The 22061-nt window shown below is 37.0% G+C and overlaps 1 protein-coding gene across 3 annotated transcripts in view; it reads left to right on the top strand.

Moving 5' to 3' along the window:
* Window positions 1-22061, top strand: part of DGKI (diacylglycerol kinase iota) — a 560838-nt gene that overhangs the window by 30319 nt on the left and 508458 nt on the right. For all 3 annotated transcript variants that reach the window (XM_053718992.1, XM_053718991.1, XM_053718990.1), the window contains exons 2-3: window positions 5120-5228; window positions 11251-11346. In XM_053718992.1, coding sequence (XP_053574967.1) covers window positions 5120-5228; window positions 11251-11346 — 205 coding nt within the window. The remainder of the gene's footprint in view (window positions 1-5119; window positions 5229-11250; window positions 11347-22061) is intronic.

Below are 22061 nucleotides of genomic sequence, written 5' to 3'. Positions count from 1 at the left end.
GCATTTTTACAAATGCATGTATGTTACAAAAATGCTTCTATCCAAAACTGAATGCATCCACGTGGATTTAAATTTAGGCTGGAATTTCCCTTTAACCATGTAAGCATTCTGTAGCAGTTCAGTGGGAAGGTTTATTATAAAATGCCGCTGGGCGGTTACCTTCTGGCCCAAGGTTCTGAGGCTGCAATTTTACAATTTACTTCTATTACCCAATTAGCTTTGATTTCTTGGTATCCTTTGTTGAAGTCATACCTAGGTAGGCTCAGGTGAAGCCATGTATTACTGGGAACCAGCTGCTGATTGGCGGCTGCACAGATATATTTATTTTTATTGGCTTGCCAAATTAATTCAGCTACCTTCCCAGAAGTGCATTGTTGCTCCTTCAACAAAGGATAGCAAGAGAATGAAGCACGTGTGATAACAGAAGTAAACTAAAATAAATGTTGGTTTCATGTCCTTTATGACATTGTCTGTAATAGTGCAGGTGTCACTGTTGACAAGACCTGTGTTCTTACAGCCCTGGAAAACCCTTGTATCATGCAACAGGGCATGTCCCTATCATTAAAGAGTTGTGTTATATGTATACAGTTGTCATTAACATTGCTGGCATATAGCCATGTGCACTTTCTTGAGCCTACCGCAGTATTCTGTATGAATAATGAACTTTTAATTTTATCATTCATTTCCATTTAAATGTAGTTTTCTGAAATGTAAAAGGACACAAAGGTACAAAAGAATATTCTGTAAAGTTTCTTGCTTATAACAACATATTTAATCCCTACAAGCGGAATAAACACATATATAGGGGTCAATTTATCATTAGCCGGGCAGACATGATTTGCTGTAGCGATTCATGGTCGCCTGACATCGCTAAATGCCAACAGCATACACTGTCACCATTTAACTTTGCACAAGCATTTCTTGTGAAATGCTTGTGCAATGCCGCCTCCTGCACATTCGCGGCCAATTGGCCGCTAGCATGGGGTGTCAATCATCCCGATCTCACGACCTCTGCTTCTTAACTTAAGTTTCCGGCGAGCGGGAAACTTCAGGCGTAGAATGCAGCATCCGCTGCTTGTTAATTCTAACCCTTAAAGTCAACTCTAGAGCAGCAATGACCTACTGGGAGCTAGATGAGCACATCTAGTGAGGCAATGACAAGAGATATACTGTATGTGTGTAACACCAATCAGCAGCTAGCTCTCAGTAGTTCATTGCTGCTCCCCAGCCTACCTAGGTATGCTTTTCAACAAAAGGAGTCAAAAAGAAATGTGATAATAGAAGTAAATTGAATCTCTTACAATTAGATGCTCTAACTGAACCACACAATGTCATTTTGACGTTTATGTCCCTTTAAATGTTATAAGAAGAATTGTGTCACCATCTCCTACTGCCAGAAGATACAATGCATTGCTGTAATATCACAGCACTCCATATTACTGATATCAGGGGGAAAATCTGCTTTCTTTAGACTTTTATTAGATTTAGCACCTTGATTTCATTTTTATATAGTTTAAAGCAAAGTGTCATACATGGTTTTCCTCTTAAAGGGACAGTAAATTCAAAATGAAACTCATGATTCAGATAGAAAATGCAATTTTAAACAATTTTCCAATTGACTTCTTTTAGTAAATTTGCTTTGTTATTTAGTTGAAGGCTAAAGCTAGTTATGCTGATAGTAGCTTAGGAGCATGCATGTGTCTATAGCAGTCTATGGCAGCAGTGTCTGCAACTATGTATAACATTGCTGTAAACAATCTAATTATACAAACGTGACAGCTCTACTACTAGCCAGAAAAAGAAAAAAATAATCTAATTTGCTTTAAATATATCATTAGTGAATATGGTGCTGCTCCTACGTTCATAAACCTTCTATTCAAATAGACCCAGCACCCTAAGCAAATATGCAAAACTTGTTTATTCCCATCAATAAACACAGGAGGCAAAACATCACGATATAACAATGAGGGGCCCCAACCCATACACTCAAACATTCAGACTGCATTCAAATCCAAAAGCATAAGCTAAAAAAACAACAAGGCATCCCAAGGAGTCATCATAATAAAAAGTAGATTTAAATATCAAGAGGTGTCTCTGTGTTGAGACGCTGCAGCTATAGCACTCTTCCAGTGGTACAACATCATTACAGCATCACAAACGTTTCACAAAATGTATTCATCATAAATGTGACGCTTGGGAGCACAGGCAATAAAATTCGGGTCCAAGCCACCGCTGTATGTAATATTACTGTTCGTATTCCAGCAAACACAGGTTGATACTTGTGGTTGGCTCCTCTTTCGGCAGCATCTCTGTCCACGTGTGATGACATCAATACAACTCTGATGCGCCTTTAGAGAAACCGCCCTTTGTCAAATATCTCTCAAAGGGCGGAGTCTGAAAACGCTTGTCAAACTTGTACCAATGTCATCACACGTGGGCAGAGATGCTGCTGACAGACGCTGTTGATAGCACACCATTACTAAGCGGCTTTTACATCCGATCACGACATTGGGAAGCTAGGAGATGGCTTGTTATCAAAGAGGAGCCAACCTGTGTTTGCTGGGATACAAACTGTAATATTACATACAGGGGCGGCTAGGAACCAAAACGTCACATGGGCCGCGTTCGGGCCGCGCTTACTCCCAGCGCTGGCACATAGGCAGTGGTGATGACGACGTGGCGCTGTGGATACGTCAGCAGTTAGGGAGCTTTGACAAAACGATCCCATTGCAACGTCCCTCGTAACCAAGCATTGACAGAATAGTAGGCATGTGCAAAGTATTAGAAATATTGCATGCAAATAGAAACGTCTCACATATGAATTATATATTGTAATCCATTATCGTGCAGGAGATCCCTTTGTACATGCAAATGTTTCTTAGTAGCTCCCTTACTTGTGAAAGTATTATTACATTTACAACACTTATTTATATAAATATACTATATATAGAAATAAGTGTTGTATATGTAATAGTACTTTCAATAATCGTGATAATAAATAATGCAGACAGGATTAACTTTTACATTATTGTAAACATGGCAGCCTCCACGAGCAACACGTGTATATAATTATACTGTATGCATAGTGTCGCTCGTGGAGGCTGCCATGTTTACAGGCATCTGAGCTTGCTCTGAAAAGTCCCAGCTTTACCAGCACGCTGGAAACGCTGGAACTTGCGTCATCAGAGCTCTGAGGGAACGCCCAGCCAGGGCCGGACTGGGAATAAAAAGCAGCCCTGGAAAAATATGAAAACCAGCCCTATTTTATGTTGAGTCAGTAGAATGCACATGCCCCATTTTTCTCAAAGGGCATTACTGGGATACTCCTCCCCTAATATTATTTCAGAATTAAATTATATTACTTAGTATTAAACATAAATGCCAGATTGATGTTATATAGCAAAACTACAAACTAATTGTATCAATTAATAACCCCTTTAAATTGTAGCTTTCAAGCCCTAGCTGCTGCAGCCCACCGGGAAATCTCCTGGTATCCAGGTAGGCCAATCCGGCCCTGCGCCCAGCGCCTCACTGTCAAGTGTTCACAGAACGCTCCAAGCGAGTCCCAATTCGCTTGGAGCGCTTGCCGAACGTGGCTATACAGTATATGATAAATACATGTTGTGAAAAGTTTGTGATGCTGTAAGGATGTTGTACCGCTGGAAGAGTGCGTTGGTTATGTTAAGGACAATATGTTTATATAAGAACTGTAAAAGGTGTTACCACTGGAGTTTTGTGACATTAGTGTGTACACATATGTGGTGTGGATGTTAACAGTGAGGACACGGTTCATTGATCTCAGTAACTAAGAGGTGTAAAAAAATCTTGCAGAGTGTTTGACACAGAGACATCTCTTGATATTTAAATCCAGTTTTTCTTATGATGACTCGGTTCCCCCTTGGGACGCCTTGTTGTTTTTTTTTAGCTTATGCTTTTGGATTTGAATGCAGTCTGAATGTTTGAGTGAATGGGTTGGGGCCCCTCATTGATATATTATATTGTGATGTTTCCCCTTACGTATTTATTGATGGGAATATTTGTTTAGGGTGCTGCATCTTTTTTGAATATTGCTATAAACAATGTTTCAAACTCTGCCTGGCTAATGGCACATGCACACTCTCGAGATCACCGAGGATTACTCTTTAACAAAGGATACCAAGAGCACTAAGCAAAACTTATAATAGTAGTAAATTGGAAAGTTGTTTAAAACTGCGTGCTCTATCCAATCCATTCTCCATTTTCATTTTATTTTTGTTAAATAAATCATGACACCGTGCAATATGTCATATGTTGCTGTTCCTCTGATGTTGTATTTACCTAATTTTAAATAAAACCTGCTAAGGACCATCTGATTGTTATTATGTATTGATACATAAAACCATAGACTTCAAAGAGGGTGTACTTTCTTCTTCACATGACTATTTGTGTGTATATATATATATATATATATATATATATATATATATATATATATATATATATATATATATATATATATATATATACATATATACATATACATATATATATATATATATATACACACATATATATATATATATACACACATATATATATATATATATACACACATATATATATATATATATATATATATACACATATATATATATATATATATATATATATATATACAGTATATAATTTAAATATACATAGTATATATAAGCAACAGCATTGTAAATTATCTGAATAGAAAAGACATGTTTTTAAATTGTTTTATACGATCATTTTGTTAGAATAATTTACAAACTGAGGTGTTAAGGGCTTCAGAAGCCTTGTGGAGTTAATGTTGCTGGTTTCATTAGCTGTGGCCAGTGGACAATGTAAATAAGCTGGTTCTCTGATGCAAGAAATCACTGTGCAGGATGTTGCAGAGCCAGTTAAATGTGACCATACCTGAAACCGATGTCCTGTTACAATTGTCATAGTGAACTAAATTTTGAATAACAAAAAAGGTAAAAATTCTCTAGAGGCTAATAGGGCAGTAAAACAAATCTGTACTATTTAGTAACATTTGTGAGATAATAAAATGATTAATGATATACTATTTCTTTAGCTGAGCTTTTGTAACCTGGTCCTGTTTTTTCTTTTCTAGGAAAGCGATTTCCCGGTCAGGCCTGCAGCACCTTGCTCCTGTGCATTGTCCTAATGTGGCCATTTCCAACGGACCCGTGAAAGAGCCTCGGACCAGCCTGGACTGGACTGTAGGTTTATTTTTAACTGTCTCCTTAGCTAAAAAAATACAGGAAAACACTCGTAAAGTGGGAACGAGGGGTAAAAAGGAGACAAAAAAATGTTTCCCCCCCAAGGGATTCTGCAACTCAAAATGTGCTACTGAGATGCTGAAGGAAGTGTGTATATATAACCTGTCTGTCTGTCTGTCTTTAAACTGCCTTTCTATCTATTAGGGATGTGCATTTATGAACTTCAGGCTGATCCGAAAGCGTAGGATGGCGGCCACAAGCCGCATTCAAAAATTTTCAGACCCGGATTTATTCTTGTGAAAGTGCAACACACTAAATCCTGGATTTGCACAAATGTGTTGCACTTTCACAGATTGTGCTCCAGCTCCTCCCAGCAGCAGCAGTTTTTACTGAAGCATTTCTGTTCTCTGTCCAGTGGGAACACATGGGAACGGAGTTCCTGCACTATTTTTGCAGGTGGATCTAAGTTCCCCCTGAACAGAGAACAGAAACCTTTGGAGCGTAATCTGGTTAGAAGGATAGTGAGATCCTCTAGTAATGGGCAATAAAACGTCCAACAATACACCAAATACAAGCCTGTCAGTGGCTCTGCTGTGTAATCACCCCTTATTGTGTGGAACATATGGTTCTTGTTTGTTTTTAAAATGTTTTAAGCGTTGACTCTCTTATGTCACTGTATTTTACTTACAGTAAAAAGTTTATACTCTTACATGTTTTTTACTCACATAACTTATATATTGAGATTGTTTAGATGCCCTTAAAGGGACAGTATACACCAATTTTTATTTAACTGCATGTAATAGACACCATTAAAGAAGAATATGCACAGATACTGATATAAAAATCAATTAGAAAACTTACTTAGAAGCTCCCAATTTAACACTGTTAATTGGATAAGCCTGGGACACCCACTGAAAGGGGCTGATAGCATCACCTCCCCCTCCACTGCATATGAAAAGATCCATTATACAAACAGAAGCAGTCTGAAGTCTGCAGGGCCGCCATCAAGGGATGAATAGGGTGACTCCTGTCAGGGGCCCAGTGGGCCCCATGAGGCAAGCACGACTATTTTTTATTTACATGTTGACAGCCATCAGAGGGAGCTACAGCAGAGTGCTATTGAGTGTGGGAAATGTCATTACAAGGAGTAAAGCATTAGAATTTTAGAGGATTCTTATTGTGTACTAAACTACTATACACAGTGTGAGACAGACTTGGCACTTCAGTTTGGACAGTGTGTACCAGAGTCAGGGGGCAGATCACTTTCATTTGCAGAGTAGGTAGGACTTACTTAGTAAATGTTTTTTTTATTTATTTGTGCATAAAAACACATTTTTTTAGCAATATGCAACAGTGTATTTATGATTATTTGACAATGCTTTAGACATTCTATATTTAAAATCATACAGAAATGTTTCCTCCTCAATACACAAATGGTAGGTGCCCTTTTGGCAGATATGATTTTATTATATATATATATATATATATATATATATATATATATATATATATATATATATATATATATATATATATATATATATATATAAAACATTCCAGTTTACTGCCCCTTTATGCAAGGACTTTCCAGATGCCAGGAGGCATTTTATCTAAGATTTTTACATCTGCATAACACGTTATACTCTCAGGCTAAGATTGCTCAGTGTTTGAAATAAGACAGGTTAACTTAATACTACAGCTGACTTAATTTTGAAATACATACAAACAAGCCTAAATCCTGCATTTAACCAGATTTAATGGTATGAGACCTAGTGCCACAGCTTATGGTTCCAAATAGACCATATAGGGTACAGCATTTTTAAAATCCATAAGTACAGCTGACAGATGGGAACATTTGTACACCAGATTTGAAGTGGTGCTCTTGGTTGGGGAAAATGGGTGGGGGGGGGGGGAGAACCCCAAACATATGACAACCTTTCAAAAGTACTTTTCTTCATCTACCCATTCTGACAGATCAATCATGTACAATTTTGAATTCACAGAAGTATTTTTGTTTGCACATTTACAAATATGATTCTTTAAAAAGTGATCTCTTAATGTCTGCTATTTTTTTTATCATGCATGTCACACACTGTTGATTTAGCGGATGGCAATGGGCAGAAATTTTACCTCCTTTGAGTGTTTCTGTGGGTGTCTGTGTTTAGGTCTTTGTGCTTTTGTTGGTGTCTCTATGAGTATGCATGTATTTTTTTCTGTGGATCTCTCTGTGAGGGTTTGTGTGTCTTTTTTTGTGCATTTTCTGTGGATGTCTCTGTGAGGGCGTGTGTGTATGTATGTCTTTGTGTGTTTTCTGAGGCTGTCTCTGTGGGTGTTTTCCTTGGGTGCATGTGCAAGTTTGTGTTTGAATTTGTATGCGTGTCCATTGTCTGTTCCTTTTTAGGACATTTTACTACTGATTATTCACATCTTTCTACAGACTTCTGGAAGTCACCAACCCACCACTTAACCTTTAAATTGTTGTTTAGGCAGTTTAGGGCCCTTCCTTTCAGCCACTGCATGCTGTTGTCATCATATAGTTGTCATCTTCATTGACAAAAAGATAATCAGAATTCCATATTTTGTCTTATAAATCTCATTTTTTGACAAAACTGTAGTCTACCTCATTACTTGTCAGGTCAATGTAAACAAGTGCTGAGTGTCTGTGTCTGAGTGTGTTTGTGTGTTTCTTTGCGTGTCTGCTAAAGTGTCTATATGTGAATCCTTATGTGTGAGTGTGTGTTTCAGTGTATGAGTGTGTCTGTGCGTTTCTGTTTTTGTATGTTACTACCTTTACAACATTTCCAAGTTTGACTACACTTAAGAATAAAGTGCATATACGTTTTAGTCACTTGGTCAAAAATTGCACATGTCAAAGGGGGGGCCCTGATCAATGGTTAAGTAAGGGGACCCAAAATTTCTAGTGGCGGCCCTGAAAGTCTGTATACATCTAAATATTTGGGGCTTGGTTAGGAGTCTGAAAATCAGCACAATGTAATTTAAAAATAAGCAAAGCTATACATTTTTACAAAAACACCCCCAGATAGGCTATATAAATGGATTATCTGCAAAACATTTATGCAAAGAAAAAAATTGTGTACAATGTCTCTTTAGTTGGAAAGTAAAGTCAAAATTAAACTTTGAGTCAGATAGCACATCATTGTAAACAATTTTTCAATGTACTTCTATTATCTAATTTGCTAAGTTTTCTTGGTATCCTTTGTTGCAAAGCACTCCAATTAAGGCTCAGGGGCAGCAATGTACTGCTGGGAGCTAGCTTCTGATTGGTGGCTGCACGTGTGTCTCTTGTAATTGGCTCACTGGATGTGTTCAGCTAGCTCATAGTAATGCATTGTTGTTCCTTCAACAAAGGATAATACGAGAATGAAGTACATTTGATAATAGAAGTAAATTGGAAAATTGTTTAAAATGGTATGTCCTATCTGAATGATGAAGAACAATGTGGGGGTTTCATGTCCCTTTAACCAGCTTCACTACTCTAAGCAAACTATTACGTGCTGGATAGATCTAATAAGAATGCATGCACGTTCTGCTGCCTGCTATGCTGTAAAGCTGGCTTGATCATGATTACATAGTTATGAGAAAATAAACGTTTGAAAGCAAAAGGCTTGGGCATCGTATCAGAGAGGAACTCCCCCTTCCCTGCTTTTTGTGCCATCTAAGACTTCCCCTTTATGGGTGCTCTAGTGGAGCCTTTAGCAGTGCTATATAGCGCTTGTCTTCTGTTTTCTTTACTGATATTACTGGTGTAATATATAACTGATTTATAATTTCCTTGGCCTGTTTTTCATCCCCCCACCTTTTTCCCCCTCTCCTTGGGCCTCAATATTTAAAAAAACAAAGATGACTCCTGACAAAATAGCTACCCTTAAAGGGACAGTCTAATCAAAATGAAACGTTTATGATTCAGAAAGGGTATGCAATTTTTAAACAAATTTCCAATTTACTTTTATCATCAAATTTGTTTTGCTCCCTTGGTGGTATTTTTGAAAAGATAAACCTAGCTAGGCTCAAACTGATTTCTAAACCATTGAAAACCGCCTCTTAGCTCAGTGCATTTTGAAAGTTTTTCACAGTTAGAGAGTACTAGTTCATGTGTGTCATATAGATAAACATTGTGCTCACTCCCATGGAGTTATTTAGGAGTCTGCACTGATTGGCTAAACTGCATGTCTGTCAAAAGCACTGAGATAAGGGGGCAGTCTGCAGAGGCTTAGATACAAGGTAATCACAGAGGTAAAACATATTAATATAACTGTGTTGGTTATGCAAAACTGGGGAATTGCTAATAAAGGGATTATCTATCTTTTTAAACAATAGAAATTCTGGTGTAGACCGTCCCTTTAATGTCACAGGGTTAAACACTCTCACTAAAAACAAACAGATATTTATGTAAAACCAATATTAATATTTCCTTCATTCAAGAGTCCCACTGGATAGAAAATACCCCATGTAATTAAATCTTAAGATATTTCCACATTGTGAGGCGGCTTCCTAGACTAAAAAACAAAGCTGAGTGGTGACTCTTATGAAAAGGACTCTAGATAGGGTCACCATGTCACTACTGGCTAATGCCCCTGGAAAGACTATGATATGGTCTCTTTAAATCTCAGTTTTGTGAGCCAGGCGGACGGGTCTTCATCCAGGCGGCTCATTGCAGATCCTTGGAAAATGAATACTCTTCAGGATATTCAAGAATACTTAGTGCTTAATGACACGAGGCAGATCGAAGATGAGATCTCTGGGCATCACTTAAGACATATCTTACGGGGACCTTCTTTAAGAGGGCTGCGCATCTTCAGCGTGACAGAGGAGCTACTTTAGCTCAGCTTTATGGGAACTCCGGACCCCATAGTGACATTGTCTCTAGCAAGGAGCTAGATTGAGGAAAGTTACTGAAATAATTGAATACATCAAACTTATGGAAGAGAAAGCTTACTTGCTTAGGGGAAAATCCGCCTTGCATTGTGAGATATGGAAGCCATGGAACTCATTGGCCCTTAAAGGGACATGAAACCCAAAAATTATTCTTTCATGATTCAGATATACTTTTCAACAAAGGATGCTAAGAGAATAAAGAACATGGGATAATAGAAGTAAAGTGGAAAGTTGTTTTTAAATTATATGTTCTATATCACCTGTTTTTAAACCTGTCCTCAGGCTTCTCCAACAGGCTATGTTTTCAGGATTACCTTGAATGAGAGTAGGTAATTACGCCATGTTTATTAGTCATCTGATTATTTCACCTGTGCTCCAGTTCAGATATCCTCAACACGTAGCCTGTTAGGGAGGCCCGAGGACAGGTTTATAAACCAGTGTTCTATCTGAATCATGAAGGGTTTCATGTCCCTTTAAATCCCTATCCTAGCCTGGGATTTTAATATCCTCTATCTATACTGGTATCAGGCAAACAGATTGCTATTAGGTCTAGGGATCTCTTTTCTATCTTTGTTGCAAAGAAATGTACTTATATATATATACTACACCCAGCGGTTCTGACAATCTACGTGTTTTATGCAACTGCCAGTAGCTATTTCTATATAATAATGCATGCTTACTTGCATGATCTTGTACCTACTATGTAATTATCTTGTTCAATGTCATTTTCTTTTCTTCTTGGAAAATAAAAATAAAACTTTATATAAAAAAATGTTTGGCCATTGTGAGCCTCATTTGCATATCCTCATCCAGAATCCATTGCTCCAGTGTAAACACTGCTGAGGATTCCTGATGAAAAAAGTCACTTATGTTTAAATGTACAGATTTGCTATGCAATTAATTATTTTATAACATTATTCTGCAGTCATTTTTTTATGCTCAACTTTTTACTCACCATAACTTATATAGAGACCGGTTTCATTTCTTTCATATAAGAACAATCTATATTTCTGCAGAAGCTATATTTAATTTATAATGAAAATGTGAATTACAGCAGAGCCCTGTTCTTAAGGCATTTAGATGTCAGAAGCTTGGAAGAAATAAATGTAACTTTTCTTGTTTGCAGGAAAATGCAGTTAACGGTGAACACCTGTGGCAAGAAACTAACCTGTCTGGTGACCTTTGTTACTTGGGAGAGGAAAACTGTCAAGTTAAATTCTCAGTGAGTATCTGAATGAGCCCTGGAACTGAACAACACATTAAGCCAGAAGGTACTGGGTGGTGTGGGGGATGTCACTAAACCACTGGTTTTCAAACCTTTCCTTAAGCAGGTAAATAACCTAATCAGCTGATTATTTCACCTGTGCTCCAGTTCAGATATCCTCAAAATCTGGCCTGTTAGGGAGAACTGAGGGCAGGTTTAAAAACCAATGCATTAAACTAAAGAACCACTTTACCTTCTCTATCTACTGTATTTATCATCTATACATTTGATCTATCTGTCTATCAATCTGTTTAACTGCCTGCCTGTCCCTTAGATATTAGTTTTGTTTGTAAGGATTTTGGAATATGCAGCTGGCTTTATGAGTCAATTTGATACTAAAGCTACAATGTATTTTTGTTTGAGACGAAATAATCCTTTTTGTCAAGTACCCCAGCATATCTATATAAATATAACTTATAGATAAAACAATGCTTGAGTTATTCTTATTCTGGCAACAACATCACATGCATAGTTTTTTGCCATTTAGACCCTGTCTCTGCTGAAACTTTTTTATTAAGTGTATGGAGTTAGTATTACCCAATACAGAGCTGCACACTTGAGGCAGTTGCCATAGTAACACTGGTTACTATGGAGAAGAATTAGAGTATGTATTAGCTTGGTCTTCTCCCTTAGGGATAGGACCTGTCATTGTATGTTATGGGTTATGTGTACAAGAGCTGAACCTGTCTATTAAATAGTATTACCATCTAATAACTTTGTATCATTTGTACTTCTCTTTTTTACCAGTCAGTTTATTTATACATTATTTAGCTTTACTCTCTATTTTGTGTCTTAAATGGACACAGACTTTTTATTGATTTTGTGTTGCTGGTTTAAATTGCTTTTTTTCAGAAAAGGGTGTCCCTTCCTTTTATTTATGTTTCTGTAGGTTGCGTCCCTGTTAACCAATAGAAATGTGGGAAATGTCATAATCCAGTGAGAAAATGATACTTAAATCAATATGGAATTTAAAGGGACATAAAACCCAATTTCCTCACTATTTAGATATATCATACCTTTTTAAGCAACTTTCCAATTTACTTCTATTATCAATTTTGTTTCAGTCTCTTAGTATCCCTTATTGAACTGAGCTAGATGACCACAATGGTTAAAGGGACAGTCTACACCTTAGTCATCTTAAAGTCTTACTTTAGATTAAAGGAACACTAAACCCAAACATTTCTTTCATGATTCAAATAGAGAATACAGTTTTAAATAACATTCCAATTTACTTATATGATCTAATTTGCTTTATTCTTTAGATATCCTTTGTTGAAGAAATAGCTATGCACATGGGTGAGCCAATCACACAAGGCATCTATGTGCATCTACCAATCAGCAGCTGCAGAGCATATCTAGAAATTAGAAAGTTAAGTGCTAACGACGCCTCTGAGCCATCGCAAATTGTCTCAGTCAGGTGCTGACGACAGCTCAAAGTTGTCGCTAGCACTCACCCACCTTGAGGGCAATCTGGGGGCTCCCACCTACTCTCACCCCGGCAATCTGGCCTGTATAGTGAGGGGCTTCACGATTTGTGCGGTTATGTCACGTGCAATGACATAATGACGTGATGACGTCACCGTGCAACTTTATATAAAATTAACAATGGACAATATAGGGAAATGGGGCATTCTGCTTAGAAGCCTGTATCTCAGGCATCTAAGCAACTACAGACCCCCAAGACCCATTGTTGGAAAGGTAATTGCCTAAGTCTTGGGTATCTGAAAAAAATATATATTTAAAAAAAGTAAAAAAAATAAAAAGCTCAAATCCAACTTAGCACCTAGGTGGGAAATGGCTTAGCAGCTAAAGAGTTAAAATTGCATGCTCTTTCTAAATCATGAAAGAAAAAAAATTGGGTTTCATGTCCATTTAAGCTGCAAATAGCCTCCTGCACCCATTCTATATCATGCAGCAGTAACAGTAAAAAAGTTATTTAAAAATGAATAGTGATTCTGGCTATTTTGAAATGTCTGCCAAGCTCTGCCCACTGATGACATCACAATCTGGGCTACATCTAGTCACTTAGCTGAATAGCATTGACAGTCTGTTGAATCCAATTAGTGAGTCTTTTGTAACTAGTGACGCCTTGAATGCAGCCCAGATTGTGATGTCATCTAAAGTAAGACTTTAAGATGACTAAAGTGTAGACTGTCCCTTTAAGCCAATGACAGGACTCATATATATGCAGCCACCAATCAGCAGCTAGCCCCCCAGTTCCTGAGCTTACCTATGTATGCTTTTCAACATAGAGAAAACAAACAAATTAGATAATGGAAGTAAATTGGAAAGTTGTTTACAATTATATGCTCTATATAAATAACGAAAGAAAATTGTTGGGTTTCATATCCCTTTAAAATTAAAGGCACTCTAGTCAAATCTAAGTTCTCATGATTCAGATAGGGCATGCAAATTTAAACAACTTTTCTATTTACTTTTACCATCAAATTTGCTTTGTTCTCTTGGTATTCTTTTTTGAAAGCTAAGCCTAGGTAGGTTCATATGCTAATTTCTAAGCCTTTAAAGGCCGCCTGTTATCTCAGGGCATTTTGACAGTTTTTCACAGTTAGACAGTGCTAGATCATGTGTGCTATATAGATCATATTGTGCTCACTCCCATGGAGTTATTTATGCGTCAGCACTGATTGGCTGAAATGCAAGAACTGAGATAAGGAGGCAGTCTGCAGAGGCTTAGATACAAGGTAATCACAGAGGTAAAAAGTATATTAATATAACTTCATTGGTTATGCCAAACTGGGGAATGGGTAATAAAGAGATGATCTATCTTTTTAAACAATAAAAATGTTGGAGTAGACTGTCCCTTTAAATGTTTATGATTCAGACAGAATCTAAATAAAAAAAACAACAAAAATGTACCTCTTTCTCTTGGTACCCTTACACTTTGCCCTTTTCCATGAGAGCATACTGAAGTATTTGTTGTTTGTCATATCTATGTATTTATTTGCATATTGTGACATCTGAGTCATTTTAAATTAGAACAGCAATAAATTGAAATACAGCATCTAATTCAGTGAACTGCATTTGTGAATCTGTTTCAGTATACAAACTGAGTTATTTTATATTGTGCACAACTTACATTTGGGTATTTTGAGGTGCAGCAGATTGGGCAAAAGCTTTGGGAACAGTCTGTGGGAGGGGCCAGTGCTCCTATAAACTAATAACTTGATTGGTCTGTAGCAAAGTATCCCTGGATTTTCCCCCCAAGTGTTGGCAACTATATCAGTGCAAATATGTAATAAATAAATGTGTAACAAGTGTAAAGTTTGAGCGTCTATAAAGTAATTATTACTACCATATTAAACCCTAGGTTTCCCTTATCTGATATCTTTTGATGATGACAGTAAGGGACGTAAAGAGATTAGACTAAAATGTGCAAACAATGGCTGTGTTTAATATAGTAGTGCGATAGAGACTTAAAACCTTGTGAGGTAGCAACTTTATCAGCTCATTTATAACTAACTGGCCTAAAAATAAGGGCTTTTTTATTTGTTTTTTATTTAGGATAACAAAGTTACAACATTACTTTATAGAAATTCAGGGGAATTGGGAGGCCTAAAGTTTTCAGAATTAAAGAGACAATATACACAGGCGAGGAAAAAGATGAGGTCATTGTATTCAATGTAGGACTGGTCTCCCTCTCCTACTGGGATGTTGGTTTCTGTTGATGCCTCTTGTTTGCATAGCTTTTACATAGTCAATACTTGGGCTGCGGACGGTCTTCAAATATTTCCAGAGCTGGTGGCATTTCCCAGTTTGGCCCTGACAATCACAAAGTGTTTATTGCTCCTTTAAAGGGACATAATACTCATATGCTAAATAACTTCAAAGTGGTGCAGTATAACTGTAAAAAGTTGACATGAAAATATCACCTGAGCCTCTCTATGTAAAAAAGGAAGATATTTTACCTTAACATTTCTTAATTAAGTGCTGTGTATGTAAACAATTATACTTTAGCTGCTTTCCTGCTGCAAGTTGAAAAAAAGCCAAAAACAAATAGCCAATCAGCTGTAGCAGTGCTGAGATAATGCTTTGCCTTTGCTGTGATCTCATGAGATTTTACTGAAATCTCATGAGATTTCATAGAACTTGCTTAACCTTCTAACGCTGTTACGGCATTCTATTCCGTTGTAACATTGCCGGGCTTTAGCGCCGTTAGGATGTAATAGAATGTCCAAGCCGTTTGGCTGTCCTGAAGCAAATGACGCTTCCTGGATGGGATTGTGATCTGGAGGGCATGCCTAGCTTCATATGGATGCCCCCTGACCTGATCCCATCATTGAAATCTAGCGATAACGTACATGATCGTGGGATTTCAATTTGTCTACATTGGAATTTTTTTTGGATGTAGACAAGTTAACTCTGTCATTAAAGGGTTAAACTAAATAGGAAAATAACATGAATGTGCCTGCACATGACAGATGCACACTCCTTAGCAAGTTCTGGGACAAGCATTGTCTGGCTGCTTAAAGTCTCTTTAAAGTGGGGTGTGAATACTTAGGACATTTGAGGTAAAATATCCCTTTTTTACATAGAGATGTAAAGGTGATATTTTCTAGTCAGCTTTTTACAGCTATACTGCATCACTTTCAATTGTTTAAACATTTGGGTATTATGTCCCTTTAAATAGAATTAACAATAACACACAAGAGCAGCACCTTCAGCCATCTCCTTGCAAGTCTCTCACCAGAACTGTTCAAGAGGTCTTTTCTCTGAAAATACTAAAATGAAATTACCAAAGACCCACTTGTTCCCTAAATCCAAACCAACAAATGCCTAATAGTTGGGGGGACATTAAGCACTAAATACATTTTATAAAAATAGTATTGAGGTCATTCCTCACCTAACTCTTGTCAAGGCTGCTGCCATATTGAAATTTATATTTCACTACTTTCCAGGGCTGATGTGTTTGCACAAGTTACAAAAGGGCAGCACCCATGGAGGGAGATGCATGAAATGTATTTAGGGCTAGATTACAAGTGGAGTAGTATTTTGATTTTTTTCTAGGATTTTCATTTTTGCACTAGTTGGGCTGCGCTGGTATTACAAGTTGAATTTTTTTTTCACCAGCGGTAACCCACATTTGAAAATTGCGATTGTGTTTTCGCATTCCCCCATAGAAGCAAAAAAAGGTTGAAAAAAACACCACACTCTTGCACAAACGACATGACATGAAAATATGAATATTTCATATTCCAAATTTCTTTACATAACGGAATATGTTCTAATTATTTATAAATAAATATTTCTACATATATCTGATGGTTTTTAAAACAAATATATATCGGTCCCAATGTAGCTGTTTCCGCGCATGCCTTCAGGCTCACTGGAAACAGCAGTTAAAAAGCAGTAGTCTTAAGACCACTGCTCCTTAAATCATCCGCAGCCTCAGAGGCACGATCGGGTTGATTGACACCCCCTGCTAGCGGCCGATTGACCGCAAATCTGAAGGGGGCGGCATTGCACAAGCAGTTTTCCAGAACTGCTTGTGCAATGTTAAATGCCGACAGAGTATGCTGCCAGCATTCAGTGATGTCTGGCGGACACGATCCCCTATAAAGACAAATGTTGTTTAATGATTTAAGGAAATCATTAAATAACATAAACTGGGACAAATTATTATCTAATAAAAATACAGAGGATAAATGGATAACATTTAAAACTTTGTAAAATAAATATACACATCAACATATACCATATGGTTATAAAAAATAAAAAATCCAAGCCAATATGGCTAAATTAAAATGTGTTAAAAGAAATTAGGAAAAAACGTAGGGCATTTAAATTATTCAAAGAAAATTGTACAGACTCAACATACCAAACTTATAAGGAATGTAACAAAGCATGCAAGTAGATAAATAGCAAAAAAATCTAAGAAGGACAATATAGGTATATTAAAATGCGGGGAGGGTAGCATGATTAATAGTGACCGGGAGAAGGCTGAGATACTAAACCAGTTCTATTCTTCAGTATACACAAGAGAGGAACCAATGGACGATACTTTGGAACAAACTAGAACATGCAAGACCATACCATTAACTGGGTTATGTCTAGAGGATATCAGGAAAAAACTTGATAATATTAAAGGGACACTGAACCCAATTTTTTTCTTTTGTGATTCAGATAGAGCATGCAATTTTAAGCAACTGTCTAATTTACTCCTACTATCAAATTGTCTTCATTCTCTTGGTATCTTTATTTGAAAAGCAAGAATGTAAGTTCAGATTACTGGTCTATTTCTTTCATGTAATTAGCAAGAGTCCATGAGCTAGTGACGTATGGGATATACATTCCTACCAGGAGGGGCAAAGTTTCCCAAACCTCAAATGCCTATAAATACACCCCTCACCACACCCACAAATCAGTTTTACAAACTTTGCCTCCCATGGAGGTGGTGAAGTAAGTTTGTGCTAGATTCTACGTTGATATGCGCTCCGCAGCAGGTTGGAGCCCGGTTTTCCTCTCAGTGTGCAGTGAATGTCAGAGGGATGTGAGGAGAGTATTGCCTATTTGAATGCAGTGATCTCCTTCTACGGGGTCTATTTCATAGGTTCTCTGTTATCGGTCGTAGAGATCCATCTCTTACCTCCCTTTTCAGATTGACGATATACTCTTATATATATACCATTACCTCTGCTGATTCTCGTTTCAGTACTGGTTTGGCTTTCTACAAACATGTAGATGAGTGTCCTGGGGTAAGTAAGTCTTATTTTCTGTGACACTCTAAGCTATGGTTGGGCACTTTTATATAAAGTTCTAAATATATGTGTTTAAACATTTATTTGCCTTGACTCAGGATGTTCAACATTCCTTATTTTCAGACAGTCAGTTTCATATTTGGGATAATGCATATGAATATCTCAATTAATCAATTTTTTTCTTTCCTTAAATTTGACTTTTTTCCCTGTGGGCTATTAGGCTCGCGGGGCTGAAAATGCTTCATTTTATTGCGTCATTCTTGGCGCTGATTTTTTGGCGCAAACATTTTTTTCTGTTTCCGGTGTCATACGTGTCGCCGGAAGTTGCGTCATTTTTTTTACTTTTTTTGCGCCAAAAGTGTCGGCGTTCCGGATGTGGCGTCATTTTTGGCGCCAAAAGCATTTAGGCGCCAAATAATGTGGGTGTCTTTTTTGGCGCTAAAAAATATGGGCGTCACTATTGTCTCCACATTATTTAAGTCTCATTAATTATTGCTTCTGGTTGCTAGAAGCTTATTCACTGGCATTTTTTCCCATTCCTGAAACTGTCATTTAAGGAATTTGATCAATTTTGCTTTATATATTGTTTTTTCTATTACATATTGCAAGATGTCTACGATTGACCCTGAGTCAGAAGCCACTTCTGGAAAAATGCGTAACTGAGTTTCAGTTCTACCAAAGCTAAGTTCATTTATTTTAAATGTTATAAATGTTTATCTTTAGCTATGGTTTGTAATAAGTTATTATGATATACTTTTACATGCAGATTCCATTAGTATTTATGCTTTATACATTTCCATTCTTAAGTACAAGAAATGTTTAGAAGATTTATAAGAAATATTTTTTCTGATTAAGGCTTTGTCTGACTTCGTGCCTTCTAATACAATTTTTAGGTCTTTTCCACTTCTTTTTTAATTATTGAAGTTTCAAATGACCAACAACATACTGATTTATCCTTCTCTGATGATGTTTTTTTCTCTTTCAGAAATTTTCTTCATCAGATATTGACACTAACAAATCTACTTTTTTATAAATTTTTTATTAAAGTACATTTGTTCTTTGTTGAAGAGGTGTTGATTATTTTGGATATTAAGGTAACTAGTTCTTTAAGACTAGCTGACACTATTTCTGCCTTTTTATTCTTCTGTGATTTCAGAGGTTTTCTTTCCAATTCCCCATACTAGGGAATGGAATAGGCTGAGAATTCTCTTTTATTCCTTCTTTAAAGGTTTTAAACTATATTCTTTGCCAGCAGTTAAATTCGATTTGGAGGGTTCTCCAATTTATTGGGGCTATCTCTACTCCTACTAAATATGCTATTGTTTCTATAGCAAAAAAATATAATAATTTACTTTATATAAGTTGTATCTTATTTATGGAAAATTATTTAGTTTCAGGTACTTTTCTTGGTCCTGTGATATTGCAATTGCTTAATTTTTTCTGTTTACTTTAAGATCAAGTATCAGATTATCATTTATTTTAGCATTGTTAAAGGGACAACATTTACTAGACTAGGTGCTGTTGCATTTGTCTTGTTGTTTTGCATTTTGCAAGTCCTCTGTTTTGACTGGTCCTTTAAACTGTACTATCATGCTAATGATTTCATTTGTGTCTGAATTTTATTGAATATATTCACAAATGAGGGTTAATCTATGTATTTAGCTATTTTAGCTAGAAGAATTTTGTGATTTTTAAAAAAAAAAATAGAAAAGAAAATCCATATTTCTTTTGTTCTAAGATAATCAATTATTTGTTTTATAATTGGATTCAATTCTTAACTGTTACTATGGGCTTCAAGATTGAATTCTAAGACTAAAACTTTAAGCTTATACTAGTTTGGTTGTTCTTATTAAGGAACGAATTCCTGAGTTTTTTCCCAAGTAACATGTTTATAATTCGGGTTCGAATCAGCTCCCTAATATTGCGAGGTACGTGCCGTATTCCAGCTTGGCTGGTAAGGGGCAGGTTAAGACTTCTTTGAAATTTATTTTGGTTCTATTTTGTCCAAATTTCTTTGATTTTATTCCAGTAAGGCTAACACTTTCTTTAAGTGTGTTTCTGTCCTATATATTCTGGGTACTGTTGAAGCATGGCTGGGCACCCATGGGGTTCAAGCGCTGCTCAGACCTGGAATCTTCTGGGGTATTTCTTCCAGTTCCTTTTTTAGGAACTGGGTTTTGGAGTTTTATTCCAACTATTCTGCCTTTTTATGGTCACTGATAGCATTATTTGTTTTCATTAGATACAATAAATGCATATTTTTCATTTTTTCTGTTTTCATTCAGATTATTTCCTGAGGATGCGGAATCTCATATGATTCATTTTGCTCTTCAGTTAGAGGATCTTTTTTTCAAAAGTTCTTGATTCCTCACGTAAGGGTCACCTTTTTTAGGTTTCCAGATGGTTTATGTCACTGTCTTTGTCTCTATCGGACAAGGGACAATTTGTATTGGGTTCCGTCTGTCGGTACCTTTAGTCTCTATTATTTCCTTCAGTTGCTATATATGCATAGAAGTTTTAACAGCATTGGATTCAATTCCCTTTGCTCATTTTCAATGGAAAGATCCTTTCCGGCTTTTTATGAGTGTTGTTTCTTCAAGAACATGGTTGGAGGACCAATTAACCAATCAGTTTGTTGATTCCTCAGACAAGAGTAACCTTTTTTAGGTTTCCAGATAGATTCAGTGTCCATGACTCTGTCTCTGTCGGACAAGAGACGTCTGAATTTGGTTTCAGCTTATCAAAACCTTCAGTCTCAATCTTTCCCTTCGGTAGATTTATGCATGGAAATTCTAGGTTCTTATGACTGCTGCATTGGACGTGTTCCCCTTTGCTCATTTTCACATGCGACCTCTTCAGCTCTGTATGCTGAACCAGTGGTGCAAGGATTATACAAGGATATCTCATTTAATATCTTTAAAACCGATTGTTCAACACCCTCTGACGTGGTACAGACCACCATTGTTTAGTTCAGGGGGCTTCTTTTGTTCTTCCAACCTGGACTATGATCTCAACAGATGCAAGTCTGACAGGTTGGGGAGCTGTATGGGGGTTTCTGACAGCACAAGGGGTTTGGGAATCTCAGGAGGTGAGATTTCCAATCAACATTTTGGAACTCCGTGCAATTTTCAGAGCTCTTCAGTCGTGGTCTCTTCTAAAGAGAGTCGTTCATTTGTTTTCAGACGGACAATGTCACAAATGTGGCATATGTCAATCATCATGAGGGACTCACAGTCCTCTGGCTATAAAGGAAGTATCTCGAATACTTGTATGGGCGAAATCCAGCTCCTGTCTAATTTCTGCGGTTCATATCCCAGGTATAGACAATTGGGAAGCGGATTATCTCAGTCGCCAAATGCTACATCCGGGCGAATGGTCTTCACCCAGAGGTATTTCTTCAGATTGTTCAAATATGGGGACTTCCAGAAATAGATCTGATGGCTTCTCATCTAAACAAGAAGCTTCCCAGGTGTCTGTCCAGATCCAGGGATCCTCAGGCGGAAGCAGTGGATGCATTGTCACTTCCTTGGAAAGATCATCCTGCTATATCTTTCTGACTCTAGTTCTTCTTTCAAGAGTGATTTCCAAACTTCTAAAGGAGCGTTCGTTTATTCTGCTGGTGGCTCCAGCATGGCTTCACAGGTTTTGGTATGCGGATCTTGTCCGGATGGCTCCTTGCCATCCGTGGACTCTTCCGTTAAGTCCAGACCTTCTATCACAAGGTCCTTTTTTTCCATCAGGATCTCAAATCCTTAAATTGAAGGTATGGAGATTGAACGCTTGATTCTCAGTCATAGAGGTTTCTCTGACTCCGTAATTAATACTATGTTGCAGGCTCGTAAATCTGTATCTAGGATGATATATTATCGAGTCTGGAAGACTTGCATTTTTTGGTGTTTTTTCTCATCATTTTTCTTGGCATTCTTTTAGAATTCCTAGAATTTTACAGTTTCTTCA

The sequence above is a fragment of the Bombina bombina genome, chromosome 6 (genome assembly GCF_027579735.1).
Source record: "Bombina bombina isolate aBomBom1 chromosome 6, aBomBom1.pri, whole genome shotgun sequence".
Taxonomy (NCBI): domain Eukaryota; kingdom Metazoa; phylum Chordata; class Amphibia; order Anura; family Bombinatoridae; genus Bombina; species Bombina bombina.
Note: the sequence above shows the minus strand (reverse complement) of the source record. Positions and strands in the feature narration are given on the sequence as shown.